General features: G+C 44.5%; 1 protein-coding gene across 1 annotated transcript in view; it reads right to left on the bottom strand.

Moving 5' to 3' along the window:
* Positions 1–16,749, bottom strand: part of MMUT (methylmalonyl-CoA mutase) — a 184,920-nt gene that overhangs the window by 72,969 nt on the left and 95,202 nt on the right. The window contains exons 10-11 of the mRNA XM_073625234.1: positions 6,336–6,467; positions 309–456 (exon numbers count right to left, since the gene is read on the bottom strand). Of these exons, the coding sequence (XP_073481335.1) occupies positions 309–456; positions 6,336–6,467 (280 nt within the window). The remainder of the gene's footprint in view (positions 1–308; positions 457–6,335; positions 6,468–16,749) is intronic.

Genomic DNA, 16,749 nt, shown 5'->3' with positions numbered 1-16,749 from the left:
AAAAAAAACTTTGTTCTGAACTTCCGTTCCAGTTAAGCACCAGCACCATCAAGTCTACATAAGGAGGGACCCTTAAAAACCCCCAAAAAAGTTTGATTTGATTATTGCGAAGAAACTAAGTTTGGAACGTTCCACATTACCTTGGCATTCTTGTTCTGCAATCACCCCAAATAATCTAGTGGACTTTCCAATGTTCACAAAGATGCAGCATCTATTAGCTATTATGAACAGTTCAGCGATCTGCTGTCTGGAGTGCTCCTTTGACACATTAAAGTATATACAGAATGTTTCAGTAATGCCGCTCTTACCTGGAAAAGGGGTCCAATGTCCACATCGAATCCTAGGTCAGCAAACCCAGTGGCAATAACCTTTGCCCCCCTGTCATGGCCATCCTGCCCCATTTTTGCCACAAGCAGACGAGGTCTCCGTCCTTCTCGATCTATGAAACTCTGCACCCTAAATAGAAAATAGAAGTGCAAAAAAAAAACATAACACCTGAACGACCACAACATACAGGGATATACAATGTAATACTGACATATAATCACACACATAGGTTGGACTTGATGGACTTGTGTCTTTTTTCAACCTCAACTACTATGTAACAAATGAATACCTAGATTTCTTAATCCATTATTAAACCCACCTAGGACAATATCTGCATGGAGGCTGCATGTTCGCCACACGTTTATAGGAGTTTCCTCCCACGATTCAATTATACACTGGTTGGTTGAAGTTGAACTGTGGGGAAAGTTCAAAATGACCCTTGCAGTGGGGCTGTCCTAGCACTACAATGGTTAAATGCTCGTTTTTTGGTCTAGTGTACAGTTAAAAAGCAGTTTCACTTGCCGTATCCCTCATTCTCCCAGCAGCCAGCACTCTACTCCTTTCTCTATAGCGGGCAGACCGTCAGCATCCCCCCTTACAATGCAGGACTGCAGGTCCCGTATTGTATGTGATTATATCAGAGTGTGACTAACGGACCACAAAAGAGAAGAGGCTTTGGGGAACTGCAGCATGGAGAGGAGAAAGCTTGTGGTAGTGCAGCAATATCTTATGTAAAACTACACTTATGCCGTGTACACACGGGCGGATTTTTCGACCAGACTGGTCCGACGGACTTTCCGACAGACTTTCGACGGACTTCCGATGGACTTTTAAACGAATGGACTTGCCTACACATGATCACACCAAAGTCCGACGGATTCGTACGTGATGACGTACGACCGGACTAAAATAAGGAAGTTGATAGCCGGTAGCCAATAGCTGCCTTAGCGTGGGTTTTCGTCCTTCAGACTAGCATACAGACGAGCGGATTTTTCGACTGGACTCGAGTCCGTCGGACAAATTTGAAACATGTTCCAAATCTAAAGTCCCTCAGATTTTTGACCGAAAAAATCCGCTGCAGGTCCGATGGAGCCCACACACAGTCGGATTGTCCGCCGGATTCGGTCTGTCGGACCAGTCTGGTCGAAAAGTCCGCCCGTGTGTACATGGCATTAAAGTTACCATAGACAAAAAGTAACAAAAACAGAGCACTGCTCCAGGTCTGTCCACATACCACCCCTACTACATGTCCTTACAGCAAGGTGCTCTCCCGGCTTGCCCCCTAAGTAACTGAATAAGGAAAAGTAGATGCCTGCACACTTGGGTAGGGCACTTCCAAATCTTTATTGTAGCACTTGAAAGGTTAAAAACATCACAGCCCCAAAAAGAGGATGTATCCCTTGCACTGCGGGGTAATAAAAACATAGTAAATGCCACCACAAGGGTGGTTCTGAATTATACCTGCAGATCAGCTGTAAAGTGAATCTATAGCCAAAACCTTTTTTGGTGTAGTGAGCTGGCAGAAAGATCCAGTGTGAAAATATGTGCAATAAAACATAATATATGCACATTAATGTTTAGAAGTGTACGCACCAAATTAATTCTACGGGCTTAAAGAGACATTTATTCTAGCCACTAGAATGAGTTTACATCCATACGTGTGCATTATTTTTTACACCCTGAATACTGCTATAAAACAGTGTTTCTCAACTTTTTTTTTTTTTTTTTTTATCTCTGCATCCTTAAAAAAGTATGCAGAATCTCAAGAAACACCAGCCAAAAAATTTTAATGTTACTAATCAATGAGGAAACACGAGCCTGGGACGATGCACACAAACGCCTTGATGAAATTACCTTTATAACAGAAGCCCCCTTCACATCAGAGGTCCACCCATCACATCAGAGGACCCAGTCATGTCAGATGCTCCCCCAATCACATCAAGGTATCCCTTATACATCAGAGATCCCTCCCTTCTTGTCAGAGGCCCCCCTAAAAATCACCCAATCAGCCCCCTACCCCAGATCACAGAGTCCTCCCATCCATGTCTGAACGAGGGCAAACTGGGCCTCACACTTGCAGGAAATCCAAAGGGTACCCTGGTTAAGAAATACAGATCTAAATGCCATAATGTGAATGGACACATTGTCTGAAATAGAGCTGCGTTCAGAGATGGGGAAAAAAAAAAAAAGGCACCGACACCAGACTGGGGACTAATCTTCCCACTGAAACCAAGGATGGGGCACTACTCCTTCCACCAACACCAAGGATGGGGCACTACTCCTTCCACCAACACCAAGGATGGGGCACTACTCCTTCCACCAACACCAAGGATGGGGCACTACTCCTTCCACCAACACCAAGGATGGGGCACTACTCCTTCCACCGACACCAAGGATGGGGCACTACTCCTTCCACCGACACCAAGGATGGGGCACTACTCCTTCCACCGACACCAAGGATGGGGCACTATTCCTTCCACCGACACCAAGGATGGGGCACTATTCCTTCCACCGACACCAAGGATGGGGCACTATTCCTTCCACCGACACCAAGGATGGGGCACTACTCCTTCCACCGACACCAAGGATGGTGCACTACTCCTTCCACCGACACCAAGGATGGGGCACTACTCCTTCCACCAACACCAAGGATGGGGCACTACTCCTTCCACCGACACCAAGGATGGGGCACTACTCCTTCCACCGACACCAAGGATGGGGCACTATTCCTTCCACCGACACCAAGGATGGGGCACTATTCCTTCCACCGACACCAAGGATGGGGCACTATTCCTTCCACCGACACCAAGGATGGGGCACTATTCCTTCCACCGACACCAAGGATGGGGCACTATTCCTTCCACCGACACCAAGGATGGGGCACTATTCCTTCCACCGACACCAAGGATGGGGCACTATTCCTTCCACCGACACCAAGGATGGGGCACTACTCCTTCCACCGGCACCAAGGATGGGGCACTACTCCTTCCACCAACACCAAGAATGGGGCACTATTCCTTCCACTGACACCAAGAATGGGACACTATAACTCCCACTGACTCTAAGTGTCTGGCACTAATCCTCTCACTGACATCAAGTACATGGCACTACTCCTTCCACTGACACCTGAAGTGGGCTACTAGTCCTTCCACTGACACCTGGAATGGGGCACTTTTCCTTCCACTGACACCTGGAATGGGCTACTATTCCTTCCACTGACACCTGGAATGGGGCACTTTTCCTTCCACTGACACCTGGAATGGGGCACGATTCCTTCCACTGACACCTGGAATGGGGCACGATTCCTTCCACCGCCACCTGGAATGGGGCACAATTCCTTCCACCGCCACCTGGAATGGGGCACTATTTCTTCCACTGACACCTGGAATGGGGCACGATTCCTTCCACTGACACCTGGAATGGGGCACGATTCCTTCCACTGACACCTGGAATGGGGCACGATTCCTTCCACTGACACCTGGAATGGGGCACGATTCCTTCCACTGACACCTGGAATGGGGCACGATTCCTTCCACTGACACCTGGAATGGGGCACGATTCCTTCCACCGCCAAATGGAATGGGGCACTATTTCTTCCACTGACACCTGGAATGGGGCACTATTTCTTCCACTGATACCTGGAATGGGACACTATTCATCCCACTGACACCTGGAATGGGGCACTATTTCTTCCACTGACACTTGGAATGGGACACTATTCATTCCACTGACACTAAATATGGGGCACTACTCCTTCCAAAGGGCACCCTCGAAAATACTGCCCTGAAATATGGATCTAAATTCCACAATGGACACATTGACTGTAACAGAGCTGTGTTCAGAAGTGTAAAAAATAAATTAAAAATACGCCATTTGAATGAACCCTTTTACTTCAGTTTTAAACGGCTGACAGGTTTATACAATAAAGTACGACATGGATAAAAAGAGGATGTCATCACAAGTTTTTTTTTTCCCCCTGATAACAGCTCAGCCTTTTCATGCATATCAGGAACATTTCTATTCTGAGATCAGAAGAAATGACCTCTGCAGATGGTGGACAAGCTGCACTTTGTGAAAAACACTTAATAGAAAAAAACTAAAGGAAAGCTGGATCTGTTAATCGCAGCTCTCATCGGGTCTCACAGTCACAACGCCCGAGGCAGAAGAGAGCCAGCTTACATACAGGACCTGACAACATCCACACTGCGCATTCTATAATAAAACTGTCATTGGTAATATCTGAAGGAGAGACTTTTTAATATTGAGACTATCATAGTTTTCTGTGTATAGATGGAAATGGGAAAGGAACCTACATTCTGTCCAGCTAAAAGAAAAGAAACAAAAAATCTGATGCCATGTTTGGATCGGATTTTAATCCTCAATGCAATTTTCTCTAAAGGTGAATGGAGTTTGTCAATCATGTCACAAAGCTGCTGTCAGTGCCAGTCTTATAATTCCATACTCACTTTAACCCAATGCCGGGACCAACGTGAAAACTTAATATTAAACTCCAACTCTGCCCACAGTCTTGCAGAGTCATACAAGCTCCTCGCCTGTACCGAGATTGCTTAAGCTGGCCATACATGGTTCCACAGGGGACTGGCTGAATTTTGGGCCCATGAATGGGCAACCTGGTTGTACAGTAGTCGATCTACTGATTGACTTCTGTGTTTTTTGTCCCGTTCGATCAGTGCCACTGGCTATAGCCATCAGCACGGATCATTGTATTCTTGCAATCTGCCTGCTGTTAGAATACAATAGCTCAGCAGGCGCGATTCCCCCATCCACATCGCTGCTTGAACGAAAATAATTAAATTAGCATATTGATGAGGGTGGATGAAGAAACCAGGGAACGTGCAAAATAAGCAGTGTACACTTCAGCTTGAAAGTGTACATTTACCTTCAGCATCATTTTCCAAAAATCCCACTATGCAATTCAATATCCCCTGAACAGTACATACCAGCACTCCTCCTTTTTCAAATACCACGTGTCCACCCATTACACATGCAGCTGTAGGGGAACCTCTATACAAAAACTGGTCCCTCGATCGCCCTCTGTTCTGCTGTTTGCAGGACAGACAGGATGTCTGAAAATTGTTAGTACATCGGTGGTCAGCGCAGGGCCCTGGCACAGCGGGGTGGTCAGCGCAGGGCCCTGGCAAAGCGGGGTGGTCAGCGCAGGGCCCTGGCACAGCGGGGTGGTCAGCGCAGGGCCCTGGCACAGCGGGGTGGTCAGCGCAGGGCCCTGGCACAGCGGGGTGGTCAGCGCAGGGCCCTGGCACAGCGGGGTGGTCAGCGCAGGGCCCTGGCACAGCGGGGTGGTCAGCGCAGGGCCCTGGCACAGCGGGGTGGTCAGCGCAGGGCCCTGGCACAGCGGGGTGGTCAGCGCAGGGCCCTGGCACAGCGGGGTGGTCAGCGCAGGGCTATGGCACAGCGGGGTGGTCAGCGCAGGGCTATGGCACAGCGGGGTGGTCAGCGCAGGGCCATGGCACAGCGGGGTGGTCAGCGCAGGGCCATGGCACAGCGGGGTGCTCAGCGCAGGGCCCTGGCACAGCGGGGTGCTCAGCGCAGGGCCCTGGCACAGCGGGGTGCTCAGCGCAGGGCCCTGGCACAGCGGGGTGGTCAGCGCAGGGTCCTGATACAGCGGGGTGGTCAGCGCAGGGCCCTGGTACAGCGGTGGTCAGCGCAGGGCCCTGGTACAGCGGTGGTCAGCGCAGGGCCCTGGTACAGCGGTGGTCAGCGCAGGGCCCTGGTACAGCGGTGGTCAGTGCAGGGCCCTGGTACACCAACGGTCAGTAGGAAGAATTCTCCTTGGATTCATGGTCATTGGGAAGAATTCCCCTTTACATATACCTGAAAGATCACTCATATGAAAAGTCAGTAATTGCTCATTGCTCCAGGAACCCCTGGCCATCTCTGGAGGAACCCTGGTTAGGTAAGGATGCTCCACATGAATGAATCAATATAACAGCAAATTCTAGCACTGCAAGATAGAGATGAAGTCTTACCTTTTTAAAGTGAAGGATATTTCTTCACTCTCTCCAAACTCCTGGCGGTAAGCTCCGCTCACCATCCGATCGCTGGCTTTGTGTTCTCCAAACACCTTCTTCATTGCATCTGTAATTTCCCCCACAGTGCACCTGCAAGAGAATACAAATCAGAGTTTACTCTACAACGCAGCATAAAGGGGGGGGAAGCAGAAAGTCACAAAAGGAGATGTAAAAGGCAAATCTTTACCAAAGAAGACACCTCTTGCCAAACGGCTTCAAAAGGAAGACGGCTAATTAAACAGCCTGGATTTTTTCATAAGTACAATACTGTCCCCCTCTCATTATTATTACAGTAACATTAGGAAGTATGCTTTGCTTCCACACTTAAGTATGTCCGGGGGGGAAAAAAAATTACATATAAAAGTACTGTGCAAAAGTTTTAGGCAGATGTGAAGAAATGCTGTAAAGTAAGAATGCTTTCAAAAATATATTTTTTAATTATTTATTTTTATCACTTTACAAAATACAAAGTGAGCGAACAGAAGAACAATCTGTGTGCAAGTGTACCTAGAAGAATTGATGCCGGTTTGAAGGCAAAGGGCAGTCACACTAAATATTGATTTAATTTGGATTTCCATTCTGTCCATTTACTTTCCATTTTGTTCATTGATAAAAAATAAAAAAACTTTTACCACTTCTATTTCTGAAAGCATTCTTAATTTACAGGATTTTTTCACGCCTGCCTAAAACTTTTGCATAGTAATATATATATATATATATATATATATATATATATATATATATATATATATATATATATATATATTTTTTTTTTTTTTATGTGCAATACCTGCACATTTTTCTGTTTTATAACTTTTAAAATTGGCAGTGTTGTTAGCCCTACTTATTCTTTTCATCAACTACAGAACGCCCCTCTCATCTCTATAACCTGGAGAGGTGTTCTACAGTCCAAGAGAAGTCAGATAGAGCTGATAACCCTGGTTGGGATTTTCTGGATTATTCTGTACATTCAGCTTAGTTAAAGAGAGAGAACATCAAGGAAATGTAAACATGTTGCAAAGATGTATTGATTTTTTTTTTGCATACAGGTCAAACGCTAGCCATCCTTACTCTAAAATACTGTATATCTGAACAGAGAGGAAATAAACAAACAATATACTTGCCTATATCCTGTGACTTTTGCTTCATACTTACTATTTTGTTGTCCTGCCTCTGTACTGGCTGGGTTTCCATTCCCATTTTGAAAATGTTGGCGATACTGAGCATGCGGAAAATGAATCACATGATGTGAAAAATGAATCACATGATGTGATGTGCTTCATCTTATGCATGTATGGTATGACACTACTGGCAAAAAAAAAAAAAAAAAAAAAAAAACCTTCCTCGAGATCTGGCAAGATCTCAGAGAGAAGCTTTATTCCCCCCAATGAATAAATAGTGTACTGCACTTGCATGAGATGAAGTGCATGACATCACATACTCCATCTTGTGCATGCGCAGTATGACAATACTGTAAAATCTTGCACTTTAGGTACGGTGTTTCGTTGAAGGCAGTGCTGAGGATACCTTCCCTGGAGGGATCTGCGTGGTCGGCGGCTACAACGCTACTGTCTTCAGGGAAACCAGGACAGGTAAGTAAAGCAGAAAAAACATGAAATAGCAAAAGAATAAAATAGTAGGCGATTTAACATCAGCATGCAAAGATACATTCTGATGTGAAATTTAGGGAAAGGGGGAAGGTCTACATTAAGAGATCCTTTAGAGGTCAGATCCTATTGCCAACAAATCTTAAAGGATTGTTTTAACCACTTGCCGTCTGCCCCATAGCAGATTTAGACCCCTTTCACACTGAGGCGCTTTACAGGCGCTACAGCGCTAAAGATAGTGCCTGCATAGCGCCAGTAAAGCACCTCTCCTGTCTCCCCAGTGTGAAAGCCCGAGGGCTTTCACACTGGAGCGGTGCGCTGGCAGGACATTAAAAAAACTCCTGCTAGCAGCATCTTTGGAGCGGTGAAGGAGCGGTGTACACACCACTCCTTCACCACTTCTGCCCATTGAAATCAATGGGGCAGTGCTGCTATACCGCCGACATAGCGCTGTTGCAGCAGCGCTTTGCGGTGGTTTTAACCCTTTCTTGGCTGCCCATCATGGAGATCCCGGGCCAGCCGATGGGCAAGTGGAAGCATGGCAGGGCACTGCGGCGGGGGGGAGTGCCGGTAAGGGGGGGTGTGCGAGCGATCGGGCAGAAGTCTGCCTGTCAGTTTCACACACAATCCCAGTGGCTGCAGCCATCGGGATTGTGTGTAATACCCCCCGCCGTGAAAGGGTTAAAGTGACATTAAACTAGTTTAAAAAAAAATTATATTCGCGTGTGTATTCTCAACTCAAAAAAGTCTATCGCTATCAGCCTCCTCCAAACCACCAAATTCTTTTTTTTTTTTGTGCCGCTGTGATCTGGCTTCTCGGTAGAGGGTGCCTACATTCATTCTCCATGGTCCTACTGTATTTAAGAACATGGCCACCCTCTCTTGCTTGCTAATGAGATGGACTATGGACTTCTGGATGTGTAGTGTGCATAGAGCAGTGCATGACTGCAACAAACGTACACTGTTCGCTCTGAACATATTGAAGTAGAGCTGCACGATTATTCGTTAAAAGAAGTATTGCGAACTCGATTCAACCAGCCTCAAGATCTTAAAGAGGAACTGCAGTCTGCTCACATAAATTTGTAATAAAAACATCTTTGCCATTCTGAAGCTTCCCTCCAACCACGTTGCATAATTTATATATATATATATACTGTGATTCTCTACTTGCCAAATATGCTGCAGAAATCTCCCTCCACTAAGTCTGGCTTCTGCCATTTTAACTGTTGGGAGCTGAAACTGCTGCCTGTTCACTTCCTGGATTTACGCAGACACACCTCCAGCTCTGCAGCTTTCATTGGCCCTCTTATGACCCATCCCCCCCTTCCTTCCTGGAAAACTCTCTTGAGAGTGAGGGAGAGAGCTGGGCATGATGTCATAAGCCTAGGCTTATGGACTATATAAGGGCTGTATAAGGTATTTACTGGCAGAAAAAAAAATGTTTTACTATCCAAAGCTAAAACAACAAGAGCAGAAGATTTAATAGATGGAAAGTTAAAAAAAAAATGACCGACTGTCCGCTTTAATGCGGCATTTCCACGATTCATGTAATGTAACAAGTGCAAAGCCATTCTCTGCTCAGAGCTGTCGAAAAAAAAAAAAAAAAGCTGGCAAAGTTGATCACAACATTGCTCAGCACTGAGAGATAAAGATATAAAATGTATCATTTGGTTCTTTTAGATCAAAGGAATGAACTTCAGTCTGTAAATGAGGACAGTTTAACCACTTAAATACTAAGCCTTTTTCTGACACTTGTTGCTTACAAGGTAAAATCAGTATTTTTTGCTAGAAAATTACTTAGAACCCCCAAACATAAAAAAAAAAAATATATTATATATATATATAAATTAAAATATTATATATATACATATGCAGTATCTCACAAAAGTAAGTACACTCACATTTTTGTAAATATATCATACCTTTTCATGTGACAACACTGAAGAAATGACACTTTGCTACAATGTGAAGTAGTAAATGTACAGCTTGTATAACAGTGTAAATTTGCTGTCCCCTCAAAATAACTCAACACACAGCCATTAATGTCTAAACTGCTGGCAACAAAAGTGAGTACACCCCTAAGTGAAAATGCCCAAATTGGGCCCAAAGTGTCAATATTTTGTGTGGCCACCATTATTTTCCAGCACTGCCTTAACCCTCTTGAGCATGGAGTTCACCAGAGCTTCACAGGTTGCCACTGGAGTCCTCTTCCACTCCTCCATGATGACATCACAGAGCTGGTGGATATTGGAGACCTTGCGCTCCTCCAGCTTCCGTTTGAGGATGCCCCACAGATACTCAATAGGGTTTAGGTCTGGAGACATGCTTGGCCAGTCCTTTACCCTCAGCTTTTTTTTTAGCAAGGTAGTGGTTGTCTTGGATGTGTGTGTGGGGGTCATTATGTTGGAATACTGCCCTGCGGCCCAGTCTCTGAAGGGAAAGGATCATGATCTTCTTCAGTATGTCACAGTACATGTTGGCATTCATGGTTCCCTCAATGAACTGTAGCTCCCCAGTGCTGGCAGCACTCATGCAGCCCCAGACCATGACACTCCCACAACCATGCTTGACTATAGGCAAGACACACTTGTCTTTGTACTCCTCACCTGGTTGCCACCACACACGCTTGACACCATCTGAACCAAATAAGTTTATCTAGGTCTCATCAGACCACAGGACATGAGGCTTCCTTCTGGGATGACGGCCATGCAGACCAATTTGATGCAGTGTGCGGCGTATGGTCTGAGCACTGACAGGCTGACCCCCCACCCCTTCAACTTCTGAAGCAATGCTGGCAGCACTCATACGTCTATTTCCCAAAGACAACCTCTGGATATGACTCTGAGCATGTGCACTCAACTTCAATGGTCGACCGTGGCGAGGCCTGTTCTGAGTGGAACCTGTCCTGTTAAACCACTGTGTATGTAATATATATATATATATATATATATATATATATATAAAAAATATATATATATATATATATATATATATATATATATATATATATATATATATATATATATATATATATATATATATATACACATACATATATATATATACATATACACACACACATATACACATATACATACACACACACAGTATTTTTTAGCAGATACCCTAGAGAATAAAATGGTGGTCATTGCAATATTTTATGTCACACTGTATTTGCGCAGCGGTCTATCACATGCAATTTTTTGGGAAAAAATACACTTCAATGAATTGAAAAAAAATAAACAGTAAAGTTAGCCCGATTTTTTTGTATAATGTGAAAGATGATGTTACGCCGTGAGAATCCTGATCTTTATTCTAAGCAAAAAAAAAAAATTGTGATTCTAATTTTAGCCAGAATCGTGCAGCTCTATATAGAAGTGAGGAGGAAAAGGAAAGGTTTGGGATCTCACAGGGGAGCCAGAAAAACAAATTAAAAACAAAATAATGAAAAATAGGTCATCAAGTAGCGCATGTGCATAGATTCTTCTTTTTTTTTAAATATAAGGATATTGTTTAGTGTCACTTTGCTGACTGATTGGCCGGTCGGGGATGATGTTACCACTGTATTTACAAAGGAGTCAATTTCTCCCGGCACCAAGAAATGCAGCGAATGTACACTGACCTGAGCAGGTAGGTAAGAATCATTTATTGCACTGTACTGTGTTCTGCAATAAAAAGCCTACTGCTTTCGGGATGAGTATCATTGTAGTAATGCATGCAACTGAAAGCAGAATGAAGCGAAACAAAGCATTAATGACTGCAATCTACTGGTCACTTTGTACACAAACAGCCCTAATAATAAACGCCATCAGCTGTCACACAGAAGAGAAGAGTATAAATACATCCCCCCATTTACATGTCTTCTGCCTGTCAGCATGACATTTGCTGGTTAGAATGGAATGGAAATGATGTAAAACTGACGTCAGAGGTAATGTGAAAACACAGCCGGGGGTAAAACGTATTCATGTGACAGCTCAATCCCCGCCCCTCTACAAATGGATCCAACCACAGAAATGCTGATCTGAGATCTGACAGCATACTAACAATACATCGTATGCTGTGATATCTGTCCTACGCCTTACTACTTTATATCTATTCCACTAAGCAAAATCGTACTACTATCCACAAAGGGCTGCTGAGGATAACAGAATTAAAGAGGACCTTCAGTTATTTTTTTCATCTATTAAATCTTCTGCCCTTGTCATTTTAACTTTGGATAGTAAAACATTTTTTTTTCTGCCAGTAAATACCTTCTACAGACCACTTTCTCTGACACCATGCACAGCTCGCTCTCTCTCTCTCTCTGAGTTTGCCCAGAAGGGAGGGGGGATGAGTCATAAGAGGGCTAATGAGAGATACAGAGCTGGAGGTGTGCCTCTGTGCATCTGTGTAAATCCAGGAAGTGAACAGGCAGCATCTTCAGCTGCCCACAGTTAAAATGGTTGCAGCCAGATTCACTGGAGGGAGATCTATGCAGCATATTTGGCAAGTACAGAATCACAGTATATATAAAATAATATGCAAAGTGGTTGGAGGGAAGCTTTAGAATGGCAAAGTTGTTTTCGTTACGAATTATCTGAGCAGACTGCAGTTCCTCTTTAAGATGTCAATAAACATATGAAAAGGCTGTGTGCTGGAGCTCCCTCCCATCCCGCTCCCTCCCGTCACCATTTTTCTCTTGGTGTCAGGAAAACTTGTCAGAAGTGATTCAGGCTGATAGCAGAGGAACGAGACAGCAGACAGAAATTACACTTCGCCCACGTTCACACAGATGCAATTTGTCATGCTATTTGACAGGTCCAAATAGCATAACAAGTCACACCCTATTGTCGGCAATGGAACCATTCAAATAGCTGTGACTTTTGTTGTATGAAATCGGCAGTGCAAAAATCGCACTGATGTGTGGCTTTGAAATCGAAGTAGCGCGATTTAAAAGCCACACCGGTGTGAACGGTGGGCTTAGTGCTCTTAATTGGACAAAGCACCCACTATAGAGCAGGGGCAGGCAACCTCGGCCCTCCAGCTGTGGTGAAACTACAAGTCCCATGAGACATTGCAAGACCCTGACAATCACAGGCATGACTCCTAGAGGCAGAGGCATGATGGGATTTGTAGTTTCAGCACAGCTGGAGGGCCGTGGTTGCCTACCCCTGCTATAGAGGGATATTCTTTGTTCATATTTCATGTCTGAGGTTTACAACCACTTTAACAATGTATGCAATATCATTCACACAGGCAAAGCTAAGGCCTTGGATGCATCTAAGGCCTCATGCATACGAGGCGCTGTTAAACTCGCGTTCAGAGGCAGATGGACACTTTTTTCAACTGCCCCTGAACTCATTCAATGTTATCCTATGTGTCCATGTACACAGTCTCGTTTTTTGGAATTTTTAGGCAGTTGCGTTTAACCTCGTTTTTCCAGAAGCAAAAAAGTGGGTGCAGACGCAAAAATTTCCACATTTCAGACGCCAAACGGGGCTAAATGGCCGCGTTTGCGTTAATAAGGGTTTTTAAAGGAACATTTTATGACCCGACTTTGGGGCCCCATATCTCGGGGCCACTTGGTGCTAGGAACCCCAAATTTGGTGTGCTAACACAGTGAAACTAGCACTACAACATATCCAAATGTGGGGTTCCTAGATACGGGGCCCCAAAGTCCCAAGATACGGGGCCCCAAGTTTGGGTCGCAAAATGTCATTCTCTGCTCTGCAGACGCAAACACGGTAAAACGCAGCTAAACACGGCAAAACGGGCATTTCTAAATGCTGGTTTCAGCTTTTAAAAACATGTGTTCAGCAGAGTTTGCACCGGCATCTCGTGTGCATGAGGCCTTAAATGTACATCCATGGAAAGAGCCGTCATTGTCTGCACAGGATGTACAGGTGATCAGTGCCTCCTCATGCAGGCAGTCCTAATTAGGCCTCATGTACACTGCTGCTGGTAAACGGACGTTCAGAGGCAGTTGGATGCTTTTATCGGCTGCCCCTAAACTCACCCAATGTTATCTTATATGTACACAGGTTCATTTAATGTCGTTTTTAGGCAGTTGCGTTTAGAGGCTTTTCTTTGAAGGCAAAAAAATGAGTTCAGATGCTGAAATTTCCGACGTTTCAGATGCCAAACGCGTCTAAACGTTTACAGGCATTTTTCAGTTTTGAGTATTTTGAAAAAAACAAATATTTTTTTTTTTCTTCAAACGCTTCTAAACACAAACGCGGCAAGTAAACGCAGCATAACGGACGTTTTAAACGTGGGTTATTATCTGTCAAGTTAAATTGTTCAGGAGAGGTCATAAAAACGTCCCGTGTACATTAAGCCTTACTGGCCAGCAGTGGCTGGTCCCAATTTGACAGCCATGTAGGTGCGTTTCCCCGAATGCAGACAGTATGTGTTTGCGGACATGGCTGTCAAACAGGGACCAGTGGCTGTGTCCCAATAGACATGAATAGGACTGCGCTCATGAGGAATGCACGCAAAACCTGCGCATCCCGTGCCGGCAAAGACAGCCCTTCGCATTGATGTACATAACTGGACTCACACAGATGTTACATTGGGAGCAGTGAATATGTCCATGCAGCCGCTTCGCCCCCAACTGACAGCAACAGGACTGCCTGCACAGGGATGCATGGAACCCCTGTATATCCCCATGTGGGTAAGCACGGTCCTCCATGGGCGTATGGATTATGTACACCCGTAGTGACCGAGGCCCTAGTTATGAACAAGTCTTTACCAGTAAAATAGCCCCATTTCCACCCATAATGAAGACATAGCACTTGTAGATAAATTCCTAACATGTCCTTGGCTCCCACCAAGGTGTCAGGTGGTGTCGTTATTTTTAGTCAAGTATTTTTAAATTCTATTCAGCTATTAATCATATATCTGTTTTTCCACGTTCCAGCTTGGCTCCATGTGATTGAGTTGTAAATATCGTTCTCACGCAGTGGCTCCCAAGAAAAGCCATAATCAAATCTTCAAGTGGAAGATCTGGGCTTGCTGTGTAGATAAACAGCATGGATTGTAAACTACACGGACCATTCGTTCCCCAGAGAACACAGGAGGGTAAGCTGAGGTGTCTGCACGTCTGAGATAACAAACTGCATATTCTGATAGAATAGGTGAGAGATCTCGGGCCAGATGTTATGTAAATTTCAGAATGAAACCCGTTTAAAAAATAGGAACCTATCACCAACCTCAGAGACTCTGAGTACAGAAAAACTGACGGGTTCTAAAAACATCCACAATATCCAAAGCTATAAAAACATTTTAGTGCACCTGAGCTGTTCTTAGGTCTCCTTTTTCTTTTTGAAGCCTGCCTGCTCTACTGTGAGTACAAACAAGGCCAAGGATATATCCAAGGGAAAAACCAAGCTCTACTGTGAGTATGGCTTCCCTAGATTTGAGTCTGCAGGTGGAGATGGGGTTGGCAGACAGTGCTACTCCCCCATCCCCTCTCCCCAATGTCCTGTCCTTTTTTCTTCTCTACCCTATTCTTTTTTATTTTTCTACCGCCCCCCCCCCCCCCCCTTTTTTTTCTCCTCTTGCTCGTGCTTTTTCTTTACTCCTGAACTCTCGAATCGTTCCCTGCTCACCTACTTTCCCACCTTTGGTTTTGGTTCAGACAACGTACCCCTCCACTGGAAATTTTACATGTAGGGTCAGGCCCTGCTATCCCTTCCCTCCTGGGATCCCCTCGGTGTCGGGGGTATATGGGCGTAGTGGAGGGGTGTAAGCCTGCCTACCTTGGGCCATAGGGGGCTTTGCTACTGTTAGGTTTGTTTCGTTGTACATTGTTCACTTTGACTCTTTTGTTCAAAAGTTCATTATACTATCTTTGGTCCAGGTACTCAATTCCAATTCCCAATACCTCATGTAGGTCACACACTTCTGCTTTGCATACTCTTCCCTACTGGAAGTGATGACGCAACCTAACATTGTACCTGATATTGCAACGGATGTGCTGTACTTGGAATTTATTGCATTATCTTGTTTACTTAGTAAAACATTTTTATGAAACTAAAAACATTTCAGTTTTTTTTAGCTTAGACCAGCCATACATGGGTCGAATTCCGAAAGAATTTTCTTTCGAAAATCTTTTCTAAGAATTGTTGTTTGAATTTTGCACCATTAGTGGGCTGCAGCAACGGCCGATTTTTGTGCAGCCATCGAATTTGAGTGATTGAGCATGTTGGAAATTTTTTTGAAAAACAAACGTTTTTCTAATCAATAATGGGAGAATCGTGTGTAAAATATAATCAAAAAAGAATTGCGCAGGAGAACAAGAAAAGAAAATTCCCACCCACGAAAATTCTTTAGTGTAGCAACATGAGGTGAAATTGAAGGCTTGGTTAGTCAAATTTCCAAATCATTGGTGGCACCATCAGGTCACAAAACGCACAAAATTTCAGATATTTCTTAAAGAAAAATTTGATCGGAATTCGACCAAGTATGGCCTGCATTAGTCTAATGCCGCGTACACACGATCGGACTTTCCGACAACAAAACCGTGGATTTTTGTTCGAAGGTTGTTGGCTCCAACTTGTCTTGCATACACACGGTCACACAAATGTTGGCCAACCATTACGAACGTGGTGACGTACAAGACGCACGTGCTATCTCCATTACGAACGCTAATATTACAAGACCGAGCGCTTCCGGCTTGTACTTGATTCCGAACATGCGTGAACTTTTGTGCGACGGACTTGTGTACACACGATCGGACTTTCCAACAACAAAGTTTTGTTGCCGGGAAATTTGAGAACCTGCTA

Source organism: Aquarana catesbeiana, linkage group LG04 (assembly GCF_042186555.1).
Source record: "Aquarana catesbeiana isolate 2022-GZ linkage group LG04, ASM4218655v1, whole genome shotgun sequence".
NCBI lineage: Eukaryota > Metazoa > Chordata > Amphibia > Anura > Ranidae > Aquarana > Aquarana catesbeiana.
The sequence above is the reverse complement of the archived record's forward strand: the minus strand, read 5'-3'. Positions and strand labels throughout refer to the sequence as shown.